Source organism: Diceros bicornis, chromosome 22, assembly GCF_020826845.1.
Source record: "Diceros bicornis minor isolate mBicDic1 chromosome 22, mDicBic1.mat.cur, whole genome shotgun sequence".
NCBI lineage: Eukaryota > Metazoa > Chordata > Mammalia > Perissodactyla > Rhinocerotidae > Diceros > Diceros bicornis.
In genome coordinates this window covers 41337701-41351976 of record NC_080761.1, presented here as the reverse complement: position 1 = coordinate 41351976, position 14276 = coordinate 41337701, and the positions used below count along the sequence as shown (strand labels likewise).

General features: G+C 36.8%; 1 protein-coding gene and 1 non-coding gene across 3 annotated transcripts in view; both read left to right on the top strand.

Annotated features, from left to right (window-relative positions):
• HAUS6 (HAUS augmin like complex subunit 6) overlaps positions 1–13708 on the top strand; it is a 31917-nt gene extending 18209 nt beyond the window's left edge. For both annotated transcript variants that reach the window (XM_058565868.1, XM_058565867.1), the window contains exons 11-17: positions 288–390; positions 3021–3102; positions 6575–6641; positions 6953–7138; positions 9310–9445; positions 10512–11558; positions 12827–13708. In XM_058565868.1, the coding sequence (XP_058421851.1) occupies positions 288–390; positions 3021–3102; positions 6575–6641; positions 6953–7138; positions 9310–9445; positions 10512–11558; positions 12827–12888 (1683 nt within the window). In that variant the 3' untranslated portion in view covers positions 12889–13708. The remainder of the gene's footprint in view (positions 1–287; positions 391–3020; positions 3103–6574; positions 6642–6952; positions 7139–9309; positions 9446–10511; positions 11559–12826) is intronic.
• On the top strand, positions 6363–6493 carry LOC131420283 (small Cajal body-specific RNA 8). Its single transcript, XR_009223512.1, has one exon. It is a non-coding gene; the product is annotated as a small Cajal body-specific RNA 8 (non-coding RNA).
• Positions 13709–14276: the final 568 nt, after the last annotated feature.

Here is a 14276-nt window from a genome sequence, read left to right as displayed (position 1 = left end):
CAGTTAATATTTTTAGATTCAGAGGATTGTATTAAAAAGAAAATGAGATATTCCTGTTGATGTTAGGTACTATTACATTTGAGGCACAGTTGGAAGATAGAGTCATTCCCCTGTTCCTAATATTGTACTCCTTGGTTTAAAAATGGTTATAGGATAATTTATATGCTTGGTAATTCTGTCTTTGTTGGGGAAAAAAATAATCATCCATTCATAGATTAACTTAGTATTGTTATTGTGGTAGCAAGTAAAATGTGTGTATTTCAAAATTATGAATTCTGTGTTTTAAGGCTGTGGATCTTTTACCACCTATGTCTCCCCTTTCATTTGATCCTGCCTCAGAAGAAGTATATGCAAGGAGTATTCTTTTGCAGTATCCTGCTTCACTTCCAGGTTGGTTATTTATTTTTTTCTCTTTTAAACTTTCCTCCCATCAGTATTTCTCACTATGATAACGGTTCCTTTGCATTCTTTCTTGTTTTTTTCCCCCAATTATTTTTTATTATGGTGAAATGCTTTTTTTCCCCAGAACTGCCTATTCTTTTTCATGGTGTCATCTTTCATTATGGCTTCTGTTGTTTCTTTTTTTGCTAATCATTTAAAATGTACTAATTTTATCTTTTAAATTTTTCTATCTCTTAGTTTCAGGTACTTCTGCTCCTGTATGCTCTGCCTGCTGATTTTCATGGTTGTTTGCTTCCTATTAAAATATTTGACTGTCACCTCAACTTTAGTGGGTCTTGCTACCCCTGGAGGAATCATGTGGGCCCTGGGTTGTAGAGTGATCTCTCAGGGTGGCCTAGGGGCCCAGGTGTTTCCCTTGAACTAGACCAGTTAATGTCTTTGGTTTGGGATTCCTACAACAAGTAGCCAGTATAATTTTGGATTTCGCACTTCCCTTTGACTAGGCTAGGAAGGTTTAAAATTGCTTTCCTTCTCTTCTCCTTTTTTTTTTACTCAGGACTCCAGGTAGGCTGCAAGCTTCCCTGCTACTTCCCTGGTCCAGTTGGCAGAACTTTTTAATCTCCTTTTTGGGGCTGAGCAGCCTTTGCAGTGTCCTGGCCTTATGGCAGTCTCTCAGATCCCAGCCTGAGTGGCCTGGGATGTCCTTGTTATCATGCAGACATTAAATCTCCTTTGTTCAGCCCCTGGAGCCTGCCTCATTGAGCCTTCGTTTCTCAGTTTGAGTTTACCATTCTGATTGTGCTTTCCATCTTTGGTCCTGGCACGAGGTGATTTTTATTTGTTTTTCTGGGTGTTCCTTTCTTTTTCTTACATTTTATTTAGCAGTTCTAGTGTGTTTATGGTAGGAGTCAGTGTCTGCTTCAGCTTGATTTGCTTTGTAGTGGTAAGTTCAGTTTTGTTTTTACCTCCTAAGTGCCTATTGTGTCTGTCCCCTCCTTTGCTACCCTCACATTTTAAGTCTGTAGTTTAGTTTTCATATTTCTTTTTTTTTTTTTGAGGAAGATTGGCCCTGAGCTAACATCTGTTGCCGTTCTTCCTCTTTTTCTTTTTTCTCTCCAAAGCCCCAGTACACAGTTGTATATCTTAGTTGTAGGTCCTTGTACTTCCTCTATGTGGGAAGATGCCTCAGCGTGGCTTGATGAGCGGGGAGTAGGTCCGCACCCAGGATCCGAACCGGCGAACCCTGGGCTGCCAAAGTGGAACGTGTGAACTTAACCGCTATGCCACCGGGCCGACCCCTGAGTTTTCATATTTCTTGCCTGTAATTGTGTTCTAACTAGCTGCTCTGCCTCCGGTATTCTACCTTTTCCGTATAACAAACGGCTGTCAGTCATCTTTCTGTAATGTTAATATGATCCTTTTCATCTCCTGGTATAATATACAACAACAGCTTCCTATTACCTTTGGAAAACAAAAAAGAAGAAAGCTCTAGATGCTTTTTCATTTAGCAACTTTTACCTTACAAACTTTCTTATATACAAGAACAAACGTGCATCAACTCTGCCTACCAACACCGGATGGTGTTTATGGTTGTGCATAATCATTTTAGTTTATGGTTGTCAACTAGTTTTGTGGTATAGTTGTTGTATTTGTGCTTATTTTTGAACTGTTTTGTAATTATCAGTAATTCCATCATCATTAGTAGGTACAAAAGCATAGGGTATTGAAAATGTTATAAGGTGGCATACTGTTATGATGGATTAAAAGGGAAGCTTTATATAGTACACACTTTGGCTTCTTGTACAGTAACGCTTAGGGCATAGGGAAAGTCTTTCAGAAGCTAACATATTGAAAGAAGAGGATCCCTGGAATATCAAATCCTGTGTTATCTAGCCATGGCTTTCTTCACTGGTCTCATTTCCTACCATGCTTCCACTGGATATACCCTGTGCTCCAGCATAACAAACTTGTACCTTATTCTGTCAGTACCTTCATGCCTTCTTCACATTCCCCAGGCTATGCCAGGAGCCTTTCTGCCCCATTGCATTCCGTGCATACTTCTATCATAACACTATAGCAGTCTACCATAATTCTCTACCCATCAGTAGTCTTTCCTGGACTAACTCCTTGAGGGCAGGATCTCCATCTTTTATTTCTTTCTCTCATTGTTAGTACAGAGTGGCGCATAGTTATTCAGTGATATGTTGAAGAATAGATACATAAGTTGACTGATGTCATAGATGCTGGGCTGAAATACGCTAAGTACTATGACTTTTTGGCCTTGCTGGTTTAAGGGGTAATTGCATGATCTATGTGCTTAGACATGAAGCATGGCTGTATGATGCTGGAGAATTATGGACTGTCATTTTTTTTGGAAATGTGGTTTAGTATGAGCTATCCCTCTTTTTATAAAAGTCTATTGCAAGATATTCTCTATCACTGTCGTGCCTATCACTTTACACTTAACAATTGAATAATTGTATTTTCCTATTAGCATTCATATTATTCTGATTTTCCTCTGTTTTCTTCCTTTTAGAAGTCGTAGAATTTCAAGAGATCCCTGAATGTTAGAATGTACAAATGTAATTAAAGAGTAATTAATTTTTGTATTCTTTTAGATACACCTAAGCAGCATAACCAAGAAAATGATTGCAGAAGAGCCAGTGATATGGTAGGAACTGTATATGATCTAGCCAACAGGTAAAACAAATTTGATTTTTATATTGATTTTTTTCCCTTCGTTAGTTTAATCCCATCTTCAGCCAGTTTCCAAGCTTCTCTACTATGGGATAGTCCATAATTTTCTTCTCTTATACAGAAGAGTATTTTTCCACTGTGGATCTACATTTTCAGGCGAGATTCAACATTTCTGATGTGTGGGCATTTTTTTTTTCTTCTATTCTTTATCTAAATGTTGGGATTCATGGGGGTTATCTAATTTTTGAAGAAAAAAACATATATGGAAATTATCTAATGCAAGTTTGGGAATTTTTGCCTTTTTGTGTCTGTGAACTTCTTTGAAATGATTAGTGGCTATTGACTAAATTCAGGAGTTTAGGAGTCTTTGAGATCATCTAGTCTGGTCGTTTTCAGACTGCATTCTGCAGCGCCCTCTGGTGCTGTGGATGAATCTTATTTAGCTTGTGGCCGGTTCAACCCTTTTCCACTTCAGCCTGAGCAGCTAGCTCTTTTATCTGTTTTATATTTTGGGATATTTGTATGCCATTTGATTAAAAAAAGTTCCATCCTTTAAAAAAAACCAAAAAACTGGAAGACTTACAGTTCAGTCTAACCCCAAAATTTAACATATGAAAAAACTGAACCTACTTAGTTTGTTGTAACCTTTTTCAGGAGTATTCTTATTTTCTTTATTGCCTGTTTTCTTTATTATCCCATTTTGGCTCTTAAAACGGATGCTACATTATGTAAGCAAAAATCTCTAAATGTATGTAATCCACTTGGGGAATATATTTATTCTTTATTGAAATTAAGCGTTATTAAGTAAAAATCAAACACAAACATACTGAACAGATTCCTTTATTGTTTTGTTTTTTCTGATTACCCTTTGACCTAAGTAGATGCCTTTCAATCCAACTTCCCCACATAACTGGGGCATAGATGTGGAAACAAAATACTGAGGACAATTCTAGAAGAAAATTCTGAATTTTAAACGAATTGAAGCCCTCTTCATTCTATACTCTTAACAAGTTAATAAGTTAAAACGCCATAACAAGGGTCAAAACCTACATGTGAAATTGAGCTATTGACAGTTTCCTTTCCAGTAATTTTCTGGCTCACAGGAGGTCAGGACTACTTGTGGAGGAATTATGTTTTTATTCTTAGATCTGGATGTGATATGGATTTTCTGAGTAGTTAAAGGAAAATAGTGCAATCTTTTGTGAAGACCTAATGTTGAAGAGATAGTAAAGTTGCTGGGTTGCCCATTTTATTCCCTTATAGTTGTTCTTAAAGTTAGAGGGGGATAGTTGGTGCTTTCCGTACTCAATTATGTTTTTGGTTTGTCTTCCCTTGAGACAGCAAATTAAGTATTTTGATTAAGGGCTCTTGCTGGACTAAAGATTGATGGAGTTAGTAGATTAATTCATAAATCAGATTTTATTTATGAACTCCATTGAACCTCAAGATTCTTTTTTGAAGTAGAGTTTTGTACTAAGATGTACTATCAGAATTTACAGGAGTCAGACACTCAGCCTCTAAGAATTTAGTTCAAATAGAATTCTCTTAATATAGGAAAAAGAAGTTATATTAAATATACTTTGATTTCCACATTTCTCTTCTTCCAAGCTCCTGGATCTTTTAATTATCTTCTGATACTTTATTTTAATTATAGGTTGGGGATATTAAAGGGAGATAGAGAAAGGCTTTTGATGGCGAGGGATAGTGCTTAATAGGATATGAAAGATTATTACTGCTTGATAGCAGAACAGAAGATGGGTGAAGAGTTGAGTTACTGGGATGTGGAAATAAACTTGTTGCTCAGAATTCTTTATTGTAAAAAGTATTGAATAATAAAATATTTCATTGGTAATGTGTAATGTGGGTAGACTTTAGACTTTTGGTTTTCCTCAAATTTTTTACTACCATCAAAAGTATGTTGCCTTTTTTTCCTTTGGAAGTGCTCATAGGATAAATTCCCACAATGGATCAATACCCTTTCTTTTTATCTGTCACAGTTCTAGGATTTCATGGGCCTCAGTTTTGGCATGGCAAGTGGATAGAGAGTAAGGACTGAGCCAGGGCTGCTTTAAAGTTGTCTTGGATTGAGATGTTAGAAAGGCTAGTAGCATGTTGCCAATTCAGAAATGAGAGAGAGGAAGGTACAGAATATGTTTCCATTTTTCTTTATTATGAGCCTCTGCAGGAACGATTCAAATAGAAAAATTTGGTGGCATCTATAGAACCTCATCCTCAAGTGACATTCATTCATTGATTCAGTCAACCTGTCAATCAGTTACAAATATATATTGCACTACCAAGTCCCAGCCCCTGTGTTAGCCTTTGGAAAGACATAGTCTTTGTGCTCAAGGAGCTCACCATCTAGTGGTGGCATCTTAGTGACATTGGTCCGTTGATTGCTGGCCCTGCTTCAGAGAACTTTTTGATCATTTTAGTGTTAAGTTTTTGGAAAAATTAAGATAAAATCACAGTAGATGATTAATTTTTTGCCTTTGGTACCTAGATTATATCCTGTTGAGGCAAAGTTGAAGCTTGAGCAATTTCAGTGATTTTGAATTATGTTTGGAAGGTAGATGATGATTCCAAGAAGGGCATATTTGGAAAAGTTTGAAAAAGCCTGTTTACTATTATATAAAATATTTGCAAAGCTGTTAGTTTTGTACTTCTGGCTGTGAACAGAAAGCGAAGCACTGCCATGCTTGATGTTGAAAGTGATCTCTGGCACTCCTCCCTTTCATATTATCTAAAGTGGAAAAGCGTTTGGCTAGTGAGCAGACCCAATCAATGATTGAATTTGAAAGCTCTTTCAAGATGAAGATAAATAAAGTTATCATTGTTTTGAAGGCTTTAAAAATTTAGTAACTTATTTTGTAATTATCATGAAAAGATGCATGAAGTTTTTTGTTTAGCCAAAGGGGCAAGAGAATCTAAGAGATTAAGTAATACAATGTGTAGAATGCAGCAGACTGCAACTAAAACTTTATGACTTTATTGTTAAGTGTAACGTAATTACTTTAGAGCAACATGCAGCATAAGAGAAACTGATTTTGGACATGAAATAGCAAAAGAGTCTTAAAAGAAAATCTCTGCTACACTGAAATTCTGTGATCTGAAGCCTGAGGACATTGTAATAATGTGATTCTAGTTAATTGAGTTTGTTTTTACCCTGTACTTAAGTTTTTGAGTGTTCATCGAGTCATTTAACTGTTGTAAAAATGCTGTCAACTTAAAATTTATAGCGGGTAAGGAATATGTGTATAATTTGGGAGGTTGATACACAAATTGGGCTGAAGTACTGCTGTAATTGTCACCATGCCTCCCTAGAATAAACTGCCTTTTGATGACCGGGACGAATTGAGTGAAATCGTAACGGACAGATACGGGGCAGACAGTTTCTTTAAATGACTCAGATGCGTCAAGTGAACAGAATTCTTTCCTTCTTATAATTTGGATTTGTTATCTTTTTTTGTTTTAGCCCTGCTTCCTTCCTTTTGCAGCCAGTTTCATCATCAGATAGAAACAGTGTTACACTACTTGAAAAGGTACATTTTAAAACAATTTTTAATTAATTCTGACCTTACTAGCTTATATTATTTATTTTTGTTGATATCCCAATTTAATTAAATTTAATTTCTATTTTCATATTTCCCAGTATTTGCACATTATGTACCATTTGTATTTACACATTCTCTATAGCTTATAAGTGGGAATATTGGAATTATTTAATTGTGTCAGTGAACATATAATTTCACAATAACGTTAACAACCTTTTATAGGTTCATAATTCAAATACCTCTAATGAAGATATGCCAGGATTATTAAGGTTTTAACATTACATGTCTGTCTTTCTTAGGATACGATGATGAGAACACCTAGAGAGAAAAACGAAATAATTTCTAAGAAAACACCAGAATTTGAAGTGGAAGAGTCTCCATCATCAAATATTGCAAAGAATATAGAGAGTAGTGCATTTGGAGGGTCTGTGCCAGCTAAAAAAAGTGATCCATTCCAAAAAGAGCAAGATCATCTGGCAGAAGAGGTTAGAAAAAGACTGTAATAAGTATGCTGAAATATCTATTGTTTTCTTAATGTTATTGGGATTATAAGTGAAGTTACAGTTAATTATTGATTAACTGGGCGTAATTTGGGAAAGGAGGTCACAGATAATAAAAATCATAGTTAAAGCAAAATTGGTCCTCCCATAAAGTAGAAATATATAAAGTTACTTGGTTAAGATTACATCCGTGTTTTAGAACCCATAATTTTACACCCAGTTATTGTACTTTATTAAAATACTCTATGAGTGCTGTCTGTTGCTTAGCTGAGCTCCCTCTTTTTTTGAGTATTAGAACAAAGACTATGCAGTATCACATCACTGAGTGAAGGTTTTGTCCTTCTGCTTTCTAAATATTTAAAAAGTGATCAAGTGCATCAGTGTTCATGATCTTGGTTTTCCTAACCAGCCTTGTTCCTTAACGCTATTCTACTTTTCACTGGCAAATGACTGCTTACTGTTACTACTGCTCAGTGTTACAGAACTCAGTTTATGCAAATTAAATGCTCAAGCCATTCTCTAATGTTATTTTTATTACATTTCCCACAACATCCCTTAGCATTGTTTGAATTTGGATAAGCAGCCAGAAAATAAATCAGCTACTTTATATTCCTGAGAGACTGAAAGAAAAATTTGGTTTAGTGCATATTGATTCAGGTATTGGAGTTCCCTCCTTTATCTCAATCCTGATCAAGGTAAATGAACATTGTCCAGATAAGAGAGCTGGATGTCAGTCATTTTACTTGTTTGTAACATGAGGAGAGTGGACCAGTTTCATTAGTCTCTAAATACTTTTAAATTTCTAAAGTTCTGTTGTTTCTCTTTGTTAATTGATTGACTCTACACTAAACAAAAGATGGTCAGGGCCGGCCCCGTGGTGTAGCGGTTAAGTGCGCCTGCTCTGCTGCTGGCGGCCCTGGTTTGGATCCTGGGCACGTACTGTTGCACCGCTTGTCAGGCCATGCTGTGGCGGCGTCCCATATAAAGTGGAGGAAGATGGGCACAGATATTAGCCTAGGGCCAGTCTTCCTCAGCAAAAAAAAAAAAAAAAAAAGGAAAAAGAAAAGATGGTCAGTCAGTCTTTTTTTCTTTCGTGATTTGGAGGGAAAAGCACATTTTCTGGTTAAAATAACTTGTATTAGCAGTGGAATGGGTTGGAATGGAAGAGGAGGGTCCTAAAATCTCATAAAGCTCTGAAAATAAAATGAAATTAATTTTCTTTAATAGTGTTTGTGACAAGGAATATTTAGTGTTTGAATTCTAAGAAGCCCTCTGTTTTCATGGGGGAGGGTCAGTTTGAATATGGTTGTAGGAAGGTTATTTTTTAGCCATCTCGGGGGCAGAGATTTTAATTTGCCTGTTTTTTCTTTTCTGCTTTTATTGAAATTTAGTTAATATAGAGTGCTGTTTTTGTATTTTACACTTTCTTTTCTTTATTTTAGAATGTATCCCTATGCCTTGTTAACTAATTTATATCTGATAATGAGGTTTCTGGCAAAGAAGTATGTTGTCAGAATGTATTCTGTTGGTTAATAGAGGTGTTATTGTGCAAATGGATTATAATTAAGACGAATCCACTTCCTTTAAAACTAATCATTTTAGCAGATATAGCGTTGTCAAGCTCAAAGATGTGGCAGATAGCCGCTTGGTCTCTGTGTAGTCAGAACTACCTGTAAATCTTTTCAAGTTATAAAGATTATCTTTTCTCTCTTTTATAATGGGATCTCTATTTAAGATAAGAAGGGAGGAAACAGTTTTGTTTTTTGATTTCACCTTATAGGATTGTGCCTAGATACAGTCATGTGCTACATAATGATGTTTAGGTCAACGACAGACCGCATGTATGACAGTGGGCCCATAAGATTAGTACCATATAGCCTAGGTGTGTAGTAGGCTATCCCGTCTGGGTTTGTGTAAATATGGTCTTTGATGTTCGCACAAGGACAAAATCCCCTAACAACGCGTTTCTCAGTATGTGTCCTTGTCGTTAAGTGATGCATGACTGTAGTCTGTATAGAGTGGCTTGGAGCTGCATTGTTGAGCTTATTTTTGTGCCATCTGCTATGGGAGGGCCTGCTGACATCTTATCAGGGCTTTTGTTGCATTCTACCAATGGGCTTGGTGTAATTTTTGCCTTACTTTTTGTTTTGTTTTAGGTTGCGAGGGCCGTTTTATCTGACTCACCACAGTCCTCTAAAGGAAAAGAAGTAAAATTAGAGGAACTAATTGACTCCCTAGTTTCTAACCCATTCTTAACAAGGAACCAAATTCCCCGAACTCCAGAAAACTTGAGTAAGTTAATAATGCTTTCTATCACTTTTCTTTCTTACACGTTACTACTGTTAGAACCATGGTCTGACAGATCTTCTGGAAACTCACTTTAAAACTCTTTTCCAGATCTTTCAGTTTATTGGCAATGACTATTTGTTTTGATGTGAGGGACTTTTATTGAAGTGTTAAATGTGGGCATTCTCACTTATATGGCAGTCCTTCAGCAGTATTATTTTGCCTTGATACTGTACAGTTTTGTTTTTGTTCTCTTCCTTGGCTTTTTCCTGGAAAATATTTTAGTTGATCACTTTTAAAAAATCTTCTGCCTCCACATCTGACTTGTGATCAACATTTATAGAGTGTAGAGGCTCTGTTCTCCCAGTCAACAACCAGCAGTAGCAGCCAAAAACTATGTGTCCAGAGATCTTTTTTACCCTTCCCAAGCTGGTCAGACTGTCCAATACTTTTTTATTATAACCTATAATTTGTATAGGCAGAGTTCTGATACTGTCCTTACGTAAGCACATCATCCATTCAAAGTTAAGTTGATTCAGTTCGGGTTAAACTTAGCCACGGCCTAGATTGGTGGTCGCAACTATAGCCCGCAAACCAAATCTAGCCTGCCCTGTGTGTTTTTGTAAATAAAGTATTGAACACAACCTTGCTCATTTGTTGACATGTTGTTTATGGCTGCTTTCAGGCTACAATGGCGGAGCTGAGTAGTTTCCAAAGACCAGATAGCCTGCTAGGCGTAAAATATTACTGTCTGGTTCTTTATAAAGTTTGCTGAACCCTGGCCTAGATGGGCAAGAAAATATCTTTTTAGTACATGTAATTTGAGTGTGCTGTGAGAGTGTCTGCACATTCCAGGAACAGCTTCGGTTACTGGTGTGTAATCAGTTGGAGATGAGAGTTTTTTAATGTTGTTGGGATTTGGTATGTTGTGGAGCCTTGTCATCCAACCGGCATATCTGTGGAACATACACTGAGTCAGCTTTATCTTGAGCACTAGAAATGAAATGTTTAATCGAGTGCTGTGTTTGGGAATATTAGTAAATTGTGTTTTTCCCCTCCTTCATTTAATTAGTAAGTGAAATTAGGAGCTCATGGAGAAAAGCTGTTAAAATGGAAGATAACAGAAGTGAAGAACCAATTCAAATGGATACTGAACACAGAGAAGCGTTGCCAGAATCCTCACCTGTGTTGCATAATCAAAGAGAATTTAGCATGGCCAGTTTTCTCTCAGCAACCACTGTATCCGATTCTAGCCATTCTCGTTCGCCGGAAGAGAAAGTTGTTTCAGATTGTCTCAAGTGTGTGCCTCAGAAACATGTGGTGACCAGTCACAAAGGTGAATCAGCAACACAAAATCAGTCAGATTTGTTAGATAAGGAAATAATTTGCAAGCCAGATTTGGAGTGTACAGCTTTACAGAACAAGCTTTTAGAAACTAGCCAAATAGAGACATTCTCCCCTGCTGTAGGCAATAGGAGAGATGTGATACGTAGCAGTGAAGAGGAGTGTATTAAAATATTGGACCACCCACAAGTTTCTTACAAAGAACCTTCCATGCATAAAAGTATGTTATGGGACTCTTTTCAGGTATTAAGTGGAATTAGTTCCAGGAGTTTTAAGGATACTGATTTTGGAATATTACATGAAACTCTTCCAGAAGAACTTGGTCACTTAAGTCTTAATAGTTCCAGTAGTACAGAGGCCAATTTTAAACTGGAACCAAATAGTCCTATGCACAGTGGCATTTTTCCAGAAGGTGGGGGAGAAACAGAGACTACTCCAGAATCAAACTTCAGTTTACAAGCTATTTGCAGTAGATATGAGGCTCTGAAAAAATCTCTGTCCAGGAATAGGGGAGAAACTTACCTCTCTAGTCCTGAAACAGTTGAAAGATACAAATCAGCATTGAGCCCTACTCCCCCAGACATGCAAACAGATGATATGCTGAACTTTTTGGACACTCATGATTTGCACATTGACTATTCAAAACCATCTTTACGCATGTCCCTTGGTGAAAGAAAACGGTCTCTTTCACCACTAATTAAGTTTTCTCCAGTGGAACAGAGATTGAGGACCACAATACCATGTAGTCTTGGAGAACTTCTACCTAATTTAACAGGTAAGATGCAACTAGACCTATGCATGTTGAGAATTTTTCTCTCAACTTCTCATAAAAATAGTACGTGATGAATGCTACATGTGTCGTTAATATGACAAAATATGTTCCTTATTCCTTCAATTAGGATGAGAAGAGTGAACCCATCACTTTTATGGTACTTGCAGAGTCTCTAGTGATGTGTATTTAGTTTATAATTGGTATGGGACAGGGGTGGAAAACAAAACCAAAACCCTGAAACCTATTGCTTTTGTCATACAAATTACTGAAAGTAAATCTCGTCAAAATCTTCTTGGCTAGAGGAAGATGGTTCTAAAAAAGTTGAGAAACACTATGTTAAATATCATTCCTGTAATAATATCTGTGATTTGCTTTGAAGTAAATTGGGTGGTGGTGTGGTGACAAAACAAGATAGGTCAGTATATGAGTTTCCTAGGGCTGCTGTAACAAACTACCACAAACCAGGTGGCTTAAAACAACAGAAATTTATTGTCTCTGGAGACACTAAGTTCTGGAGGCTAGAATCCAGAATCAAGGTGTTGGCCGGGCCATGTTTCCTCAGAAGCCACCAGAGCAAGATCCTTCTTGCCTCTTCTAGCTTCTGGTAGTCCTGGGTGTTCTTGGCTTGTGGCAGCATAACCCTAATCTCTGCCTCCATCTTCACGTGGCGTTCTTCTCTCGTGTGTCTTTGAACCTTATAAGGATACCAGTCATATAGATTAAGGGCCCACCCTACTCCAGAATGACCTCATCTTAACTGATTACATCTGCAATGACCCTATTTCCAAATAAGGTCGCATTCTGAGGTACTGGGGTTAGAACTTCAACATATCTTTTTAGGGGGACACAGTTCAACCCATAACAGTTAATATTAACCATTATTGAAGCTGGATGATGGATACATTGGGTTAATCATAATTCTCTTCACTTTTATGTGTTTGAAAATTTACATCATAAAGAGTTAAAAAAACTGCTCTTAAGCATGTTAGAACAGATATAGATCTGGTGATACAGATTCATTATATATCACTCTGATTGCCCATGATAATTAAACACTAGTATATTGAAAAGTATTCTAAGAGGGATGTATTGATACTCTCTGGAGAAAAGGTACCTCAGTGAGAATAATGGTAATTTTATCATAGTTAACTATTAGCATGTGAATTTTTTACTTAAGAGACTGAAATTTGCTATCACTTGGAGTCTGTCCTTTTTTTTTCTTTGTAATGTTCGCTTATCCATTTCTCTCTTTTTCTAAATGAATTTTTCAGAAGAAGAACTCTTGACCAAGAGTCTTGATGCAAAAGAATCTCCGTGTGACTTTAAAAGATGAAGTAGTCGGCCAGTTAATTTAACTATGATGCACTTAAGTTGAAGGAATGTCACAGGATAAAAACTGATTTATAATTTAAATACATGTTGGCAGTGTAACTCTACTTCAAGGTCTAAAAAATCCTAAATAATGCCTTTTAACCTCCTCTAATGTTTTTAGGTAAGGAGAGTATGTTTGGATTTTCTCTCTTTGTATGGATATGGAGTTGAAATGTGAAGTATTTGGAAAGCAGACATCAAGTTGTGTGAAGCCATTTTGATTTCTTGAATAATCTTGTAAGCATTAAGTAAATGGCAAAGTAGTAGTTTAACTGATTTGTTATAATTTCAGTTAATTAACATAAGGATGAGTAGTTTTTGATGTACTTTTATTAGGTGGTTAACATAGCCATTGAATACAGATCTTTCATTTTAGGGAAACATAACTTTTATTGTTTCTTTATGGAACATTCTGGTACTAAGCAAAAAAAGTGAGAAAAGTAGTGCCTTTGGATGTGTAGTCAAAATGACAAGGTTTAAGTTTGGGAAAGCTCTAAACAGGTTTAATGATGATTCAAGTAGGTTGGTCCTGAAAAGTGATGTTTGATGGAATAAAGTGCATGTGATGATAAGTGAAGACTGGGGCAGAATGAATTTAGAAAAAAGGAAACAGATGGAAGAAGACGACTAGACACTCTTAAGAAACAGTGTTAAACTAGAAATCCATTCAGTGGGTTGTATAGGAGATTTATATTTAGTCTAATTTAGACTTGGAGAATTTAATTTAACCCTAGTTTTATACTTTAAAAGAAAAAATGTAAATTAAAAAATTTATTCATCTGTGTTTGTTGTCTTTTTGGGGGGAAGGGGGCTAATTTTGATTGTGTTACTTTCCTTCTCAAAAACCATCAGTTCCCCATTGCCTGTAGAAGAGCATCAAAATAATTTGAGAAAACTGAATTTGGGGTTAAATAACTTATTCAGTGTCACACAGATAAGTCGGTGGTGCAACTAGGATTTAACCCTCTTTTCCTTCCTTAATATACCACAAGACCTCCTAGAAGGAACTACAAGGCCAGGACATAGGATATGGCTGCAGGAGTGTGCTTCCTACTGACCTTCTGGACTCTGAGGGGAGTCAGATGTGAGGCCTCTCTACAGTATTCTGCCTCCCTCAGTCATGCCCCCTGGCCGAGAGAAGGACTTGTCTCTAGCATCCAAGTGAATTCATGCCATCGCCCTGTCTGAACCAAGAGGAGTGAGTACGCACTGGACGGGTGATAGCTCCTACAGCCCCCCTCTGTCTAGTCCCAACTCAACCATCAAAATCATGTCCATTTGCCTAGAAACTTGCAAGGAGAGGAAAAAAGTTGAAGGGGAGAGTTCTGGATGTGCATAGGTTTAATAGTT